Source organism: Pseudorasbora parva, chromosome 6 (genome assembly GCF_024679245.1).
Source record: "Pseudorasbora parva isolate DD20220531a chromosome 6, ASM2467924v1, whole genome shotgun sequence".
NCBI classification, from domain to species: domain Eukaryota; kingdom Metazoa; phylum Chordata; class Actinopteri; order Cypriniformes; family Gobionidae; genus Pseudorasbora; species Pseudorasbora parva.
In genome coordinates this window covers 12,503,502-12,522,703 of record NC_090177.1, presented here as the reverse complement: position 1 = coordinate 12,522,703, position 19,202 = coordinate 12,503,502, and the positions used below count along the sequence as shown (strand labels likewise).

Genomic DNA, 19,202 nt, shown 5'->3' with positions numbered 1-19,202 from the left:
ATTTTAACTATAACTAGTAGTAACTATTTTAGTTGTTCTACTTCAGAAGTCAAATAAAATGTTACTTGCTATTTCTTTGTAATTGTTTGTGAAATTGAATTTTAAAGTAAAAACTTTTTTTCAGTGTATTTTTTTCAGTGTATTTCTTTGCCAAAATATACTAAAATATATATATTTTATTATTATAATAATTTTTTCCTAAAATATATGATATTTAAATACTATATATAAAATATCAAATATTCTTCTTACACAGCTCTGTGGCTTAATAATTTGTGCTTTAAGATCCAAATCATCCCGGGGGAGATATCAGCTTTTCAAATAGATCCCAGGCAAGCATGAAGCCCTGAGCCTCTGCTTAGCAAATAAACTCAGATGATTCCATCATGCTATTGTTATATGCACAGGTCTCTACAACCTGCATACGCACCATCCTGTAGGAATATCTATATTCCAGCAGTGAGTCGACACAACAAAGCATTCCAGAGACCCCCTCTCAAACATTCGTTATCTCAAAACCAGCACAAGGACAAGCTGAGTCACACGATGCGTTTCCTTTTTGTTCTACAAGCGTAATAGTGGGTACAATCTCATGAAGAAGGGATTAATTTATTACAGACAGATATAAATTGAAATCGTTATCATTGCTAAAGGCTTACTGGCGGGCCTGGAGTCAACACAAACATTAGACAGATACAACTTCGTCCCCCTCCTTCCTCGACCCGCACATTCCAAACTCTCTTTGAACATCACACAAAGACCTCATACCAATGCATACATGAGGAATAAACGTAAAGGGTTACTTCAGCGATTAGCATATGGCTTTGTATCAGTTGAAACCCTGGAGTATATTCAAATGATTGTGCTTTCCCCCCTCATATCCCCCTGAGACAAGAGATTTATGCATTTTATTTCTGGAAAAATTCCTCCTATGATGCAAATTGCTGATATTTGCATCATAGGAGGAATGTTTGGCCAAAGGCTAAAGACTACAGCCAGCAGAGGGAGCCATTTCCGCATGTTTTGAACTCGCACATGGGGGATGGAGATCACACTCAGAGCTCAGCTCGCAGCTGCAGGCACTCATTTAAACGGAGCTATGGTGAGCAATGGAAGTCTTTTAACTTCTCAAATTAATTTCTATGAAAGTTAAGCTTGCAAAGGCATGAACTGAAACGCGGCAGACTGAACTTTGCGTTGTGAATGTATGCTGCGAGTGTAGTCACGATTACCTCAGCTCTCATCCAGTAGTATCACCTATGAATCTTTACTATCTTCTACTCCCATCATGGAAATAGCAAGCTGTTTGATGTCTATGTGATGGATAAATGATTCTCATCATTTTGATGCAAGGTAAATTTGTGTAAAATGTACTGTGATCACAATAGGAAAGTTGTTTTCTTAAAATTGTTTAATCGGACATTACACTAATGATATGCACAAACAGGAGAAGTAGATACAACAATATCTCATTGGCCGGAGACGCCCCCAAGGAGGGACCTTGGGGCCCGTTTAAATCTCCCGTGCAAACAAGATATCTTTGCTACTTACTGCCATGGTTTTGCGGTGAGTTCTGCTTTGTTCGTGCAGGCCTTTCCTTTTGTTTACCTTTTTTATACAAGTGTCTTTGGCTATGTGTTTATAAGTTACTGCCTCAAACTGATCGATTGTGTTACCTAAGCTCACAAACAGTGAACATAAAATTTATATTATTGCCGTTGTAACGGGTAATATCCCAATTCAAGATTGATATTGTTCTCTAATTGAAACATATCGCTGGACGAATGGTTGATAAAGTGTTAAATATTACTTTTAATCATTTAAGATGTGTTACGGTTCCTTTCACTGTAATTCAATAACAGAGTTATTTGATCCGAATCAATTCCTTACAATCCTGAGGTAAAGATTCATAAAAGTAGCCTGTTTGTGGAAGCACTTGAGCGCCTGCTGCCCGGGTTGATACCATGACAACAGCTGTTGACCACTGCGTTAAACATCCGTGCCCGAAATAAGAGCCCTCCTGGCCTGTGAAGTGTTCAGCATCTCTCTGAGCAGATCGCATGCTACGTGACTCTGGTTTCAAGTGGATTTTCAAAGAGAACAAAAAGAGGTTGTTCGCTCTTTATGGATGTAATGACTCACACTGTGTTCAGTGTCTGAGTGTTGCCAGTATTGTGGTCAACAGATTGGGGGGCTTGAGCAGTGGCTAAAGGATGTTTTTTAACATCCCAAAGAGTTGTATTCTATAGAAGCTTGTATACACCAGTGAATAAAAATGAAAGGTAACGTTTTACTTTAAGCGAAAGTTACATGTAGGGATGCACCGATACCGATACCGGTATCTGGTATCGGCCTCGATACCACATTTTCGAAAGTACTCGTACTCGTTAAAAGTCCCCCGATACCGGGGACGATACCATGGTCTGAGAAATGTCTATGCTTGAGCGGCGTGTAAGGGGTTAATCACAGGTGCCGAGTGCCCGCCCCCAGGCCCGGCTACAGCTCAGAGCGGGGAGAAGGCGAGACGAGACAAGATACGTCAGCAGTGTGGAACTATTTCAAAGTGCATGAATACGACAAAACAAAGGCGGACTGCAAATTGTGCTCAGCGAAATTGTCCAGAGGAGGCTCAAAAGGTAGTGCATTTAGTACAACGTAATGAGTACAAAGAGTTTACCCACGCTTCTAAACCAACACAACCCACACATCAGCAAACTCTTGCAAGACGAGAGAAAATGTCCAGAGACAATCCACGTGCTGTGAAAATAACACAGGCAATCATCGAGTAGCCCCGTGTCACTAATTAGCCCAACCTCCCAGTGGATAGACGAGAGTTTCACGCTGCAACAAGCCATATTACATGCGAAACAATTCCGCAGAATTTATATACTTTTATGAAAAAAATACTAAAAAAATAGTTGCACTGTCACTGTTTAATTTTTTTTAAATAATTATTTATTCTGTAATATGTTGCATACAACATGCTTTTCATTTTAAATAAGTGTTCTTAATTCCAAACTAGTCCCTTGTTTTTAAAGTAAAGCTGCTATCTGTAAATTTAAATCATGTTTTTTTTTAAGTACTCTGTATCGGTATCGGCGAGTACTGAAATGCAAGTACTCGTACTTGTACTCGTTTTCCAAAAAAGTGGTATCGGTGCATCCCTAGTTACATGGACTTACTATAGTAATAACAATCATTTATTCATATTTAGTATCTAACCTGAAACCAAACCCCAGCCATAACTCTATAGTAAATGTAGTAAATTAATATAACTCAGTACTTACGGTAACTACTTATTTAAGTAATGTAACTGTCATGGTTCTGTTTTGGTTTGGACTTTCAGTTTGTATTTTGACTCGTTCCTGAGCTCCTTTGTTCAGCTTCCCGCCACTTCTTTGTTTCTATTGTAACTTAGTTAGTTTAGTTCAGCTTGTGTAGTCCATTACATGGTTTGTGTTCTCTACTTTAGTTGCACCCTCACCTACAGGCTTTGTCCAGGCTCTGTTATGTTGGAAGGCATTTGCCTGTCTGCCTGATCCTTAGTGTTACAATTAAAGTTTATGTTTGGATTTCATTTCATTTGAGTCTTCATTTGAGTACACCATACAGTAACTATGTCACCTTAAAATAAAGTGTAACCAAATTAAAAAAGGTAATTGCTTTTTATCTCACAATTTTGACTTTTTCCTCCCAATTTCTAGTTTATATCACACAATTTTAAGAAAAGGTCCGAATTGTGAGTTTGCATCTTGCAATTCTAACTTTTTCCTCAGAACTGCAAGATATAAACTCACAATTCTGACTTTTCCCCTCATAATTCTGGAGTTCTCACAATTGTGAGTTTTTATTTCACAATTACATTTTTTTATTCCTTGGTGGAAATAAGCATCCAAATTTGACTTATAATACCTCCAGACCTCAAACAGAACCAACTGCAAAAGTACGGATCATTTTGGACTAAACCAGCTGCCATAGTCAGCTACACTGACATTATGTGCAGGACATTACCTGATAGATCGTTGGCAATATTTCCGGAAGATGAGCATGTCAGAGTTAAGAATAATAATGCACGCCTCCGCTTGAAGTGATGAGCGATGCACGCTCGCCATTTGCAGTGCATTAGAACGTTGTTTACGTGCATCTGTGCTTCATTATAGAAATGTATTGTTTGCATACTGTGGTAAATACACCGGGACAAAACCAGCCCGTGCAGTCGTCTCTCCATAGTTGTGTAGTTTGCTGGCTTTTCCTCTTCTGCTGGATTTTTTCCACATGTAAATTCTGACCAGTCGAAAAGCAGTTTAGGAAATACGCCATGGCCAATGAGTGATGCGGATGTTGTCCTCTGACTGCATTTTGTTTCATTTCCACTGGTTCGGACCAAAGCAATCAGTGTGGTGTGAAAAGGAACAAAAAAAGCTGAAATTGTTTGCCCTTGGTTTGGACCAAATGAACCGACCTAGAGAAGTGAAAACACCGTTAATTGGTTAAGCCCTTATGTAACACGTTTATTGGATTCATTTTAAGGGCATGTCAGCAATATAAACTGGGTTATTGGTAATTCTGTGGCATTCGTTCAAAAAAATGGAGAACACTTTTAGTCTTTTAAGCACTTCTGTCAAGGGAAGAAGTGTAAAAAAACAAGCATTAGCATGTTCACTCAATTAAAAGTGCAATTATAATAAATCTATCATTCACTCTAACTCAGAAGCATTGATTTGGTAAAATTAGCACTTTCACTTCATTCATTCTTCACCTGTGAGCTTACTCCTTCATATATATATATATATATATATATATATATGATCTTATATACCTCGCAAAATGTCTATGTTTTTTTCCGAAGCCCTGTGACATGAAGGAAGAATAGTTTTTGGATTCAGGAAGAATGTAAAAAAGTTATACAATTATTGTGGCAGTGTAAAACACATTGTTTACATCTTTAAGCAGTGCCTTTCTAGTGATCAAATCACTAAATTGGATGCCAATACCAGATAATAATGGAAAATTAGCAGATCCAATAATGGATCTATTACCATCTAGACTAGACAGGCCGGAGACACACTGCAAGCGTGGCGTTTCTGCTGCGTGTCAGCCGCGGGGCAGCTGCGCAGGGTTTTCTCTGTCTTTGCACACCAGAAGCGTGTCTGACGCGGCGCTGCTGCTGCTGGGAAGCCCTATACTTCATGTTAAATATAAATATATTGCCTATTGATACAGCAAAGACAACGTCGGAAATAGCCTGACCATACATGGTATTGATGGCAAAATAGGCTACAGAATATTTCGTTCTGTAGGCTATTGACAGGTTTAATATTTCAAAATCGATAATTATGTTGTTTTTTATTATTAGGCCGGGGACACACTGCAAGCGTGTCGTGAGCGTCTCGGCTGCGTGGCGTGTCCGTTTTTATTTCGGCTCCCATGTTAACCGGTAAGCGCTTGCATACTGCCTGCGTCAGCCGCGCGGCTCACGCGCGGTCCGAGCCGCGCGGAAAACGCCTGCATGCTTCAAATAGAAGAGTCGCCTATTTTTCACGCGACACGCGAGCGTGTTGGAAGCGTTTCTAGGCAAAACAGCATAGGAAAAGTATGGTTTATATACCATTTTGACACGAATACATATTAATAAATGACATTTTCATGTGTAAAAGTCTTTAGGTTAACATAAATGCAGATATAGGCCTACTTGTAATAACAAAAAACAACATAATTATCGTTTTGAAATATTAAACCTGTCAATACAGAACGAAATATTCTGTAGCCTATTTTGCCGTCAATGCCAAATATATGTATGGTCAATAGGCTACTGCCGACGTTGTCTTTGCTGTATCAATAGGCAATATATTTATATTTAACATGAAGTATAGGGCTTCCCAGCAGCAGAGACGCCGCGTCAGACACGCCTCTGGTGTGCAAAGGCAGAGAAAACGCCAGGCAGCCGCCCCGCAGCTGACACGCAGCAGAAACGCCACGCTTGCAGTGTGTCTCCGGCCTAAGTATGAACCGATTGTAGAGCTTTCTCTACTGCATAACCAGCATACAGGACAGGCAACACAAAAGTCCCTGGCCACTGACTCAAATTCTGAAAATAAAACCAGAATGTTTTTTTTCAGTTTGCTCCATGACAGCTAAATAATTCATTTTGGACACTGATCACAGTATCCAGCTTCAGTTTGTCTCGGTTCTTCCCTATAAGACATCTGTCTAAATCCATATATTAAGCTTTTGAAGAAAACGTGTTTAAAGAAAGTCACAGACCTGAACTTTCTCTCAAAAAGTGACCTTAAAGTGACCTTGTAGTATTTTCGAAGCTGTTTCGCAGACAGAGGACATCTTGCTATTGTGAAATCCCAAACTCTAGTGATTCATATATCCTGCTGTCACAGTATGCTACAGAATATTTGTTTCCACATAAAAGATAATGAGATCACTGTTAGAAAAAAAATCCTCCGTAAATCACTTTGCGACATACACAAAATGATAAATAAAACAGATATGCATGAGTGAGATAAACTGAACATTAATACACATTAAATACTTTTTTTAAGTGCAAATTTATTAATTTGAATTATTTAATGTATTTATTTGGATGTTTAATTAAGTGTAAAAAAATTAAGTTAAATCGACAGCCTTGGCTTTAGTATATTCAGCTTGTGTCCCCAAAATGTGCACTAAACAAAAAGGAAAATATTTGAATTAATTGGCATTCCATACTCTTCTTGCATTCAGTTCTCGCTGTGTGTGTGTGTGTGTGTGTGTGTCCTGGTAATCCTTACGTTATGGGGACATAATGTCCCCACAAAGATGGTAATATCTGAAATCCTTGTCCTTGTGGGGACATTTTTAGGTCCCCATGAGGAAAACATCTTATAAATCACACAGAAGGAATTTTTTGAGAAAGTAAAAGTGCAGAATGTTTCCCGTGATGGGTAGGTTTAGGGGCAGGGGCAGTGTAGGGGGATAGGATGTACAGTTTGTACAGTATGAAATCCATTATGCCTATGGAAAGTCCCCATAAAACATGGAAACACGACGTGCGTGTGTGCGTGCGTTGATTTCTATGTTCCCTCTTACACCCAAGGGTGAGTTCATTAAAGAGAACTGAACTTTTTGCATCTCTCATCCCTCCTTTATCTTGCCGCTTTAATGTCTTCTAAAAGATGATGTTATGTGAAATGGCCTTTCTATTTAGAGGTGATGTGTGTAATATTTTTCCGCAGTTTGAAAACTTTCTCCAGCTTAATATGCAGAGACAACTCTAAATAAGCCGTTTGTAAGATGATTTCCTGGACTCTATCAAAACATTGCTTGTTTGAGCATCCCAATAAGGCCCATACAGTGATACTGGCTTACCATTTTGACTGCTAGCAAGCCACTAGAAACACCACAGACACCCTAGCAACTGCCTAGCAACACTGTGTGCACGAGTGCGAGCACACAGTTTACTTAATAGCCACCGGTGACGCTAAAAACAAGGGTTTCTTAATTCAACATGCAGCCCCTTTAAAAGTCACATTTATTTCTATAGCACTTTTCACAATCCATGTTGTTTAAATATGTTATTTATAATAATATCTTAATATCTTCATGCCTTATATATTCGCATTTAGCAGATTAGAGCTGGACGATAATATCATTTACATTTTGTGACGATACAAGCAATCAAACAGTTGAAATTTGCTATACAATATACACTCACCTAAAGGATTATTAGGAACACCATAATAATACTGTTTTTGACCCCCTTTCGCCTTCAGAACTGCCTTAATTCTACGTGGCATTGATTTAACAAGGTGCTGAAAGCATTCTTCAGAAATGTTGGCCCATATTGATAGGATAGCATCTTGCAGTTGATAGAGATTGGTGGGATGCACATCCAGAGCACAGAGCTCCCGTTCCACCACATCCCAAAGATGCTCTATTGGGTTGAGATCTGGTGACTGAGGGGGACATTTTAGTACAGTGAGCTCATTGTCATGTTCAAGAAACCAATTTAAAAAATGATTTGAGCTTTGTGACATGGTGCATTATCCTGCTGGAAGTAGCCATCAGAGGATGGGTATATGGTGGTCATAAAGGGATGGACATGGTCAGAGATGGATCAGAAACAATGCTCAGGTACGCTGTGGCATTTAAACGATGCCCAATTGGCACTAAGGGGCCTAAAGTGTGCCAAAAAACATCCCCCACACCATTAAACCACCACCAGCCTGCACAGTGGTTACAAGGCATGATGGATCCATGTTCTCATTCTGTTTACGCCAAATTCTGACTCTACCATCTGAATGTCTTAACAGAAATTGAGACTCATCAGACCAGGCAACATCTTCAACTGTCCAACTTTGGTGAGCTTGTGCAAATTGTAGCCTCTTTTTCCTATTTGTAGTGGAGATGAGTGGTACCCGGTGGGGTCTTCTGCTGTTGTAGCCCATCCGCCTCAAAGTTGTGCGTGTTGTGGCTTCACAAATGCTTTGCTGCATACCTCGGTTGTAACGAGTGGTTATTTCAGTCAAAGTTGCTCTTCTATCAGCTTGAATCAGTCGCCCCATTCTCCTCTGACCTCTAGCATCAACAAGCCATTTTCGCTCACAGGACTGCCGCATACTGGATGTTTTTCCCTTTTCACACCATTCTTTGTATACCCTAGAAATGGTTGTGTGTGAAAATCCCAGTAACTGAGCAGATTGTGAAATACTCAGACCAGCCCGTGTGGCACCAACAACCATGCCACGGTCAAAATTGCTTAAATCACCTTTCTTTCCCATTCTGACATTCAGGTTGGAGTTCAGGAGATTTTCTTGTCCAGGACCACACCCCTAATAAAGCAACTGCCATGTGATTGGTTGATTAGATAATTGCATTAATGAGAAATTGAACAGGTGTTTTTAATAATCCTTTAGGTGAGTGTATATCGCTGTATGTAAGCATACTGTATGTCTGTGGGTAAAGTTGGACATATTTATATATACAACTTCATATAAAGAACTGGGGGATAATGTAGTAAAAATCAAATTGCTATTTAATAGTATATATCAGCTCACGTGAGTATGTATTTAAAACATTTGGATGTGATATATCCGCTGAGATTTATAGTATATATTGCTTTATGTGATATACTTTATGTTTGCAGGTAAAGTAGGATGTACTATACTTTTGCCATTATAACAATTAAGCAGTTGATATTTGTTATATACATTCTGGTTAAATTCCTCGTGAAATAACATTTTCGACAATTTATTTATGGAATATTGTATAGATGAAAACCACAACCATCCAATCAAGTCCCACCCTACATTTTGTCTTGTCAGAGAAGCCGTTTCAATCAGATATAAATGACAATTGGGGAAGAAAAGACTACAACTTCCATAACAGGTTAACTTTAGAGGATTAACAATACTCTTAAAAAGCTAATCTACAAGAATATGTTTTATCTAAAAAAAAAAGTATGTCCTGATAATGCACCTGTAACTCCATACACATGTAAACTCAGCTCTAGAAGTCCCATTTATACATCATAAACTGATACATATTCTTGGTACCATGCTTTGAGTAGAGAGGAACCTAACCAATTGATAGAATATTTATGGTCTCCAAAAATTTCATGCTTTTCAAGCTGTAAAAATACCTCCAAAATGCACAGTCACACACCTTGACGCTTGGCAATTATTCAGCATTAACACTACGGCATTATCCGTCCTGACATTATGTGTCCCTTACTTATATGTGCATATGCATGCATTAGAGTCATGATGTGCAATTTAGACAATTATTTTAAAACCCCTCCTTATGCATGGTAGGAATAATAATGATGGAAATCATTACTAGAGGCTAATTCCCATAGGAGCGTCTGAAAGGGGGTTCAGTAGCGCAGACGTCACTGGAGAGATCATCACCTGCCGACTGGACAGTGCTTTAATACCATCTGACAAGATCTGGGTGGATGATTGATGTCTGTGCTCTGTCTAGTAATGTGTGCGCATCTCAGCCAACCACACCTCACCTCTAGGAAAAAATACACGTATACTGGATTATGGGTCATTTATCTGAAAACATAAATAGCAATCATATATATATATATATATATGTATATATATATTTAAATCAAATGCATATGCCAAATCTTACTATACAATACAACTTTTATTACATAATTTATTTATTAATATACTAAATATGTTATGTGTAACAAGCACACGTGTGTGTGTGTGTGTGTGTGTGTGTGTGTGTGTGTGTGTGTGTGTGTGTGTGTGTGTGTGTGTGTGTGTGTGTGTGTGTGTGTGTGTGTGTGTGTGTGTGTGATCTGCACATATAATTGTACATATATTTTTTTTTTTTTACTACAGATTTATACCACGTTGTTCAGAATTTAGCATCTACATACATCACTGTAAATATAATAAATAATTATTTGGATATATAAATGTATGCTAAATTCTTAAATAGTTAATAATAATTATAATAAATGAATATTACCAGTAATTCTAAAATATATGCAATATGTAATCTAAATTTTAAAAAAAGTACAATTAGAGAATTATAAATACAAATTTATATACACAAATGTTTTTATATTCAAATATGTCACTGTAAAAATGCATACTGGCATTGCTAAACATATGAATATATAAATGTAGGCTAAATTCTGAATATGGTGCTATTAATAAATATCTAAATATAGGTAAATATATCACTATTTTTTGCTCTGCCAAAATATATAGATTAATAATCATTATTAAAGTTACAAAAGGATTTTATTTATCTTTGTCTTTTGTTGTTTGATTAACAGTACATTGACGCATACTGCAGTAGATTTATTAGGCTGCTGTCACTTTAAGACCTGATGCAAATGATGCAGATCTGACACGCATTCTTAAATAATTAATCATTTTAAAACTGCTTATGAGGATACTAATCGTTAAATCAAGTCAAGTCAACTTTATTTATATAGCGCTTTTACAATGATGATTGTTTCAAAGCAGCTTCACAGTGTTAAACAGGACAATATTGCAACAAAATTAGATTTGGCTGTACGGTCGTTCTGGAGAAAACTGATGTTTTCAACTTATTTTAATTGATCATGTAGCAGCAATGCTGGCAGATCAGTATTATAGTTTATATAATTAAATAAGACCTAATAAATACCTTTTATTTGGATGTTTAGTTGAAAAGCTTGGATCGAAATTTTAGTGTCCCCAACTGAGCAAGCCAAGCCAAAGGCGACAGTGGCAAGGAACCAAAACTCCATCAGGGCATGATGGAGAAAAATAAACCTTGAGAGAAACCAGACTCAGTCAGGGTGCCAGTTCTCCTCTGGCTTATTAACAAACAGTGTATGATTATTATTCTGGCAACCTTACAGGTCAGAAATCATATTAGATCGGAATATTCAAATTTCTGGGTATCGCGCAAGAGACAGGTTTATTGAGGATGACTCGTCGATTACGCAAGAATATATCTGAAGGATCAGTCATTGCGCCAGAGACGCGTTTATTGAAAATGACGTGCCGATAAGGTAAATTAAGAGGAGACATTAATTGACACGGGCTCAGCAGACACTCCAGGGTGCGCTGGTCAACAACAGGCATTATGATATAATTTGGTGTGTTTCTGTCCGCTCAAACATGAAAGAGAACTCAATACGTTACTAGTGAGCTGTCTGAAGCGCGTGTCGGGTGAGTGAACACCGAGCCACTTCACAGACATTATGTATACTTGAGTTCTCTTTTGCGTCTTTTCACATTTGATTGGTTTAACAACACTTGAATGAATTATGGTGTGATCATATAATGTAGCCAAAGGATGGCAGTAAAAAAACGAATGCTGCGTTTATTGCGTTTTAATACTTGTGACTTATAGTATATACTTGAATATATAGGACTATATAAACGGCAACTCCCTCCCCCCTCTCCAATATACTACTGATGACTGACATTTTTCAATACAATATCTGTGTTACCTGGTTAAACATGGCTTTTATTCCCAAAGTTGGGAGTTGTAAACACAAGCTCCTTTATTCTAATCTACACAATAGGCTCACGTGGCTGCAAGAATGTTAAACCTCCAGTTGCTTTCGTGGGTTTTGCATTTTAGAGGTATTTTAAGATTTAAGTATGGTCTTATGGGTCAGCTGGCATAAATTCCTCCAGAGCAATGAGGTTCAAAGCTAAAAGTAGCTTATATAATGTTTTTACACTTCAGCTTCTGTTTGCATTGCAATTCTAATGGATAAGAGCGCAAACTGTAATATGTGTATTGTTTATTTGTTTAGATCCCTTATAGTAATATAAAGAAACCACACATTCTCTAGAAAAAAATTGTATTTGATTTAAATTGGCATTGATCTTTGGAGTGAGAATGTTGTCTTGATTGCCAAAAGATGGTCAAATGTGTGAATAAAAGATACAAATCTAAACATATCTGTTCCTGGTAACACTTTATGTCGATAGTCCACTTTAGACATTCTACAAACTATTAATAACTTTGCAACTCTGCTTTATATCTGCTAACACTTTATTTTGTTGCTTAGTTAGTTAGTTGACATGTAGTTGCAAAGTTACTCATAGTTAATAGAATATCTAAAGTGGACTATCGAAATAAAGTGTAACTCACGGATATATTTTTGCATTTTAAAGATGCTTTTCCATTTGTATCACATTGATCCTGGAGAGTTTTGAGACCAAATGGTTAGGGTGTATGTTGCTGTGCACAGAGGTCACAGTAAAGCCCAGTTTGCGGAAAATCGAAACGGCTGCGGTCTGTGGGGAGCTGATCTCTACGACCACCCGAGAAAGTCCCTGCTCCTTACAGAACTCTACGGCTGTCTCTACAAGCTGGGTTCCCAGACCTTGGCGTCGCTGGTGGAAGGAGACGATTAACTGAAACACCTCGGCCGTCGCTGCATCATCTGCGTTCCAGCCATCCTTCGAAATGCCATCCTTAACACCAACTACAGCCAGTAGCCCGGCCACCTTCGAATGCCCGTTCACCTCCGTCTCCGCCACCCAGAAATGATTCACCTGGTTATCCAAGAAGTTGGCCTGAATATCTGCCATTTCCACCTTCATCCTCTTCTTGAGGTAGCTGTCATAAATTTCGTGGCAGCAATAGTAAACCAAGCAAGCCCAAGCTCCTCCGAAGAGCACGGCGTGGAAGTACGAGCTCCCTCCGAGCACATATCCGGCCATGGAGACGCTGAGGGTCACGCCGATGTGGTCCGGATGACTCATGGCTTTGAAGAAGGCTGGGTAGACATGCTCCAGAATGCCAAAGTGGAAGAGAGAGACAATAGCAGACTTATCTGTAGGCTTGTAGGGCCTGATTACACTCCGCACTGCAGGAGAAGAAAGAGACAGGGATTCAACTTGATGCTGACTTAACATCTGCAGTAAGTCATGCAGATTTAAACGCAGAAGGAAGTGCAGAAATAACCCCTGCAATCAAGCTAAAACTATAAATACTATTAAATATTAACTGACATAAAACACAAAGCAACTTAAACTTATTTTATTTCAGCTACACTGTAAAAAAATTGTGTTGGTTTTTGTTGGTTTAACTTAAAAAAGTAAGTAATCTGATTGCCTTAAATCAGAGATAATATTATTTTGAGTTTCTATTTATTAAACAAATTTCCTTCATTGTATCAACTCAGATTTTTAATTTCAATAGACTCAAAATTTTAAGGCAACCAGGTTACTTACGTTTTTAAGTTAAACCAACAAAAAACAACATTTTTTTTTTTTACAGTGTAGTTAACGTGAACTAATGAACTGCACATATAAAGCATTTATTTATCTTTGGTACTGTTAATAACAACATTTACTAATACATTATTAAAATCTTGTTAACATTAGTTAATGCACTGTGCACTAACTTGAACAAACCATGAACAGCTGTATTTTTATTATCTAATGTTAACAAAGATTTAACAGATACAGGAACAAATGTACTGCTCATTGTTAGTTCATCTTAGTTAAAACATTAACTAATGTTAACTAATGAAACCTTATTGTAACGTGTTACCAGTTTAGGTTGAAAAACTAAAATAATTAAAACTAAATAAACTAAAACTTAATAAAAAATATACAGAAAATATATGACACACTAATGTCTGTAATTAAACAATCAACAAACTTAATACATTACAATAAATTCATATTTTACATTTGGGAATTTTTTATTTAGTGTAATCCCAAGCAACACCCCTGACTGAGCTTAAAAATATATAAATAAATAAAAATAAATACATTTAAGTAATAAAAATGGCAAGACAACATAAAATTACAAAAATGTAAACTTAAATTAAATTGAAAGCTGAAAATATGAAATAAAACCTATTTGACATATTATCACCTGAAAAGAGTATTTGATTTTAAATTTGCACAGGCAAAACATTTCACCCCCCCCCCCCAAAAAAAAAAAAATTTAGATGTGATTCTGTGAATAAAAGGTGTGTATTTTTCATGAAAACTTTGTAAAGCAAGAAAGAAATCACAGCAACCTATCATAAATAATTGGAATAAATGACTTACTATTGGAACGTCTGTCATTTGTAAACGATCAACAAACTGTGATCATTATTATAGAGGAATGTTTTACATTTGGAAAAAATATCATTTGGTGTGAACCCAAGCAACGCCCCTGAACTTACAAGCATCCTAGCAGAACCCTCACCCACACATAAATCTAGAAAATGATGTATTGTGCCACAACATTGCAGTTTTTAATAATTAAAAGCACGCTATTCCGGTCCTTGCATGCTAATTGCATTAGCAGAAAGACTCACCTGCCACTTTTGAGACACCTCGCACAACACATTCCACCAGAAAAAAAAAAGTTCACTTACAGCTAGTTTTCTGTACCATCGCTGCTGCTTGCTGTGCTTCACGCTCAAACGCTCTACACCTCCTTTCTTCCTCGCTCACTCTATGAACTTTACCACAGTATTTGGGACCACAAATACCCATTACAGGGCAGCTTAGGAAAGTTAATGGTGTTCAACACACACACACATACACGCACGCACATGTTAAGACTTCAATATTTATGGGGACTTTCCATAGACATAATGATTTTCATACTGCACAAATGTATATTCGATACCATAGACACAACCCTCACAGAAAACCTTCTGCAGTTTTACATTTTCAATCATTATTTAAAACAATGAATAAGCTGTTTAACTTTACCACACACACACACACACACACACACACACACACACACACACACACACACACACACACACACACACACACACACACAGAGAGAGAGAGAGAGAGAGAGAGAGAGACGCAGTGATCCCAACCACTCATAGATATCTATTTACATAATTTTCTTTATAAACCCAATTCCAAGAAATAGACAATTATGAAAAATAACTTTGTAACTGTGAGATATGAAGTCATATAGTGATATAAAGTCGCAAATATGAAAAATAACTTTGAAATTGTGAGAAAGTTGTACTGAGATATAAAGTCATAAATACAAACTTATGAAACCTTATTGTAACGTGTTACCAGTTTAGGTTGAAAAACTAAAATAACTCAAACTAAATAAACTAAAACTTAATAAAAAATATACAGAAAATATATGATACACTAATTGTCTGTCATTTTAAACAATCAACAAACTTACACTCAAAAAAAGGAACTTTATTTAAAGGGGGGGTGAAACACTCAGTTTCAGTCAGTGTCATGTCAATCTTGAGTACCTATAGAGTAGCATTGCATCCTGCATATCTCCGAAAAGTCTTTATTTTTTTTATAATTATATAAGAAAGATGCGCTGTTCCGAGTCTTTCCGAAAAAAGCCGAGCGGGTGGGGGCGTATCGTGTGAGCGGAGCTAAATAATGACGAGTGCGCGCCGCTGTTTTGTGTTGAGTGCGTCGTAAAGCTGTGTCATCCCTAACAGCGGGAAAAAACTTTATTCAAAATAAAAATATGGCTTTTAATCAGATACAGCCATACATCTATGATCCGGAATCAGACCCAGAGGCTGCAGTTGAACAGGAGCAGCAGCAAAAACGACTAGAGCAGGACGTCTCTATGTGGTACAAGTTATACACTAACTATATAATATGCTTAGCGACTTGTGTTATTTACATATTTATACTTGAATTATATCGTCATATTTTTGTCTTTGAAGGTGTACATGTGGGAAATGCAGTTGTGCACGTGTGTGTGTGTGTGTGCTTAAGCGTGGTTTGTGTAGACAATTGTAACGTTAGTAAGCGGACTGGTTTTGCACGGCAGGCTAAGTTAGTGTTTACATAGAAAGACACGGAATAGTAGCGCATTTGAATGAAGAAGCGCGCTTATTTAGTTCAAGATATTTCCCCACTCTTTGTGTATTGTTGTTTGGAGTGCTTTTACAATACACAAACATAAAGTTACACATATAGTGGCCAGCTAAACAAATGTACACGCACTACACATCGCATGCTCCATTGATCAATTAACTATACGTGATCATGTTTGGGCTACTTGATGAGCATAGGCAAAAACACAGACATTTGAATCAGTCTTACTCACCGCCCGCGGTTCTAACGTTGGGACCTTTATCGTTGGGACTGCTCCATCCTTCAGCATTAGGCGATCGGAAAATCCGGCGTCGAGCTGGGCCTTATTTATGAAACAGTCGGCACCGAAATGCAGCTAACAGATATAAACATTCGCGCAACTCAGTTGCTGATCCGGAAAAGCAAATTCCATCCACTGTTGCCTTACCGCGGGGTTTTTGGGGAATCTGTGCAGGACTGTCTTGGTCTGGCAACCAAAAATGCACTTTTTTGGTGACATTGGTAATTGTGCACATCACCTGTGCAGCGCAGCCTACGAGCCAGCGCTTTGATGGGCGTAGCCTGTTACTTTCGCTCTCTCCCTCTCTCTCTCTCTCTCTCTCTCTCTCTCTCTCTCTCTCTCTCTCTCTCTCTCTCTCTCTCTCTCTCTCTCACGCTCTTCCGGTAGAATTGTCCGTAAGGCCCATACAAGGAAATTCCACCCCCATTAACGTCAAAGGGGACCCATGATCGCAAAAAACTTGCCGAAACTTATGACTAACCGGAAGTAGTATTTTTGACAAAGAAATACTCCCATCAAACCTCCACCTTAACTTTTGAAACTTTGTCTATGTTTAGTATGGGATTCCATGTCTTTAACAGTGTAAAAAGATCAGTATGCATGAAGCAGCATTTCACCCCCCCCCCCCCCCCCCCTTTAAGCAATTCATCTCGATTTAACACCATTATTTCAGGTTTCTGGTTCAAATGTAATTAATACATGTGAAACTGACTTAAAACTGTTACTCTTTGACATAACTTGATGTTTTTATTTTCACATAAAGTTTCAATCAAGTAACCCAACAGGACTTTCACTTCCCATCATGCTTTGTAAATGGGCTGAATTTGGAGAGTAAATGTTTAAATAAAGTGATATTTCATGACTTTCTAACGAGATGAGAAAATGGAGAGACTTTTTAATGTTTAATGTTCTGTTATGTTGGTATTTAAAAGTTTGTGTTATTTTAGTGTTTTTGGACGTTACCATTGTGATGAAGTGTAGAGCATGTGCTTGGGGTAAGGATCTGCTAATAACAATTGTATATTAAAAATTAATAAATCATAAATTAAAATTAATTCATAATGAAAAACAACTACTTTGGTATGCCATGGATGTAACAAAACCATCTAGCCAATACAATCTTTGTAAATGTTGTAAAAATAGCATTTCACTAAATAAAAATAATCAATTAAACTGGATTACTTGTTTTTTTTTTATATATATTAATTTCAGAGTAATTAAACTTAATAGTTTTGGACAAAATGTAAGAATGTTAACCTGATTTAACTAAATGGCATTGAAATAACTTTATGTAAAAAAAATTATGTTTACCGAAATAAACAATGTTAATTAAATTCAACATGACCCAAATACGTGGAACCTGTTGACAAAAAAAAAATCCAACGTATCATTTTTTTGAGTGTATTTTACATTTGGGAACATTTTTATTTAGTGTAATCCCAAGAAACACCCCTGACGGAGCTTAAAAAATATAAATTTAAAAATTGTAAAAAATTAAATAATAAAAATGTCAAGACAACAAAACAAAATTAAAAAAACTACAATTAAATCAAAAATGAATTTTCTTTGTAAACCCAATTTCAAGAAATAGTCAGCTCCTAGAAGTGAAATAACTTCGTAACTGTGAGATATGAAGTCATATAGTGATATAAAGTCAAATATGAATATGAAAAATAACTTTGCAAATGTGAGACCGTTGTATTGAGATATAAAGTCATAAATACAGTATGAGAAATAAGTGTTCAGCAAGTGTTAATATAAAGTCACAAATATAAGAATTAATTTAGCATTTGTGAGTGTCACGTCACAGACAAGGGAAAAGGGTGCGAGGACTCAAGTGCAGAAAAAAGATGATTTATTTACAAAAACAAAACATAAACTCAAAACAAAACCCACGAGGGGGAAAAACACATAATAGAATAATATAAATACAAACTTAAACAAACCAACAGAATCACGGGGAGGACGGAAGACGCAGACATTACACAAGGATCCAACCCAGACTGACAAACACAAGGAGCTTATAAAGGGAAGAAATCAAGAGGGAACAGGTGGGAGAAATCAACACTAATCAGATAACAAGGGGGAGGGATCAGACAATGACAGGAGCACATGCAAGACATGACAAAACCCACATGTGCACACAAGACAGGACAGGCATGTGACATTACCCCCTCCTTAAGGAGCGGCTACCAGACGCTCCACTAGGGACGGGCGGGACAGACCAGGGGGGACGGGAGGGACACACCAGGGCGGGACGAGAGGGACAGACCAGGGCGGGACGGGAGGGACAGACCAGGGGTGGCGCGGGAGGGACAGACCAGGGGGGGCGCGGGAGGGACAGACCAGGGGGGGGCGCGGGAGGGACAGACCAGGGGGGGCGCGGGAGGGACAGACCAGGGGGGGCGCGGGAGGGACAGACCAGGGGGGCACGGGAGGGACAGACCAGGGGGGCACGGGAGGGACAGACCAGGGGGGCACGGGAGGGACAGACCAGGGGGGCACGGGAGGGACAGACCAGGAAGGAACAGACAAGGGAGGGGTAAACAAGGGAGGGACAAGGAAAACAAAAAGTTCAGGAGGCCATGGTGGCCCACAAAGTTCGAATGGCCAGGGCG

General features: G+C 38.0%; 2 protein-coding genes across 3 annotated transcripts in view; one reads left to right on the top strand and one right to left on the bottom strand.

The window, feature by feature from the left end:
• Positions 1 to 19,202, top strand: part of bcas1 (brain enriched myelin associated protein 1) — a 137,485-nt gene that overhangs the window by 40,300 nt on the left and 77,983 nt on the right. The window lies entirely within an intron of this gene.
• LOC137079223 (putative N-acetyltransferase 8B) lies at positions 12,533 to 14,943 on the bottom strand. The gene is made up of 2 exons (XM_067447174.1): positions 14,849 to 14,943; positions 12,533 to 13,336 (listed from the first exon to the last, which is right to left on the bottom strand). The coding sequence occupies exons 1-2, from the start codon at positions 14,865 to 14,867 to the stop codon at positions 12,633 to 12,635; spliced, it is 723 nt and encodes a 240-aa protein (XP_067303275.1). The 5' UTR covers positions 14,868 to 14,943; the 3' UTR covers positions 12,533 to 12,632.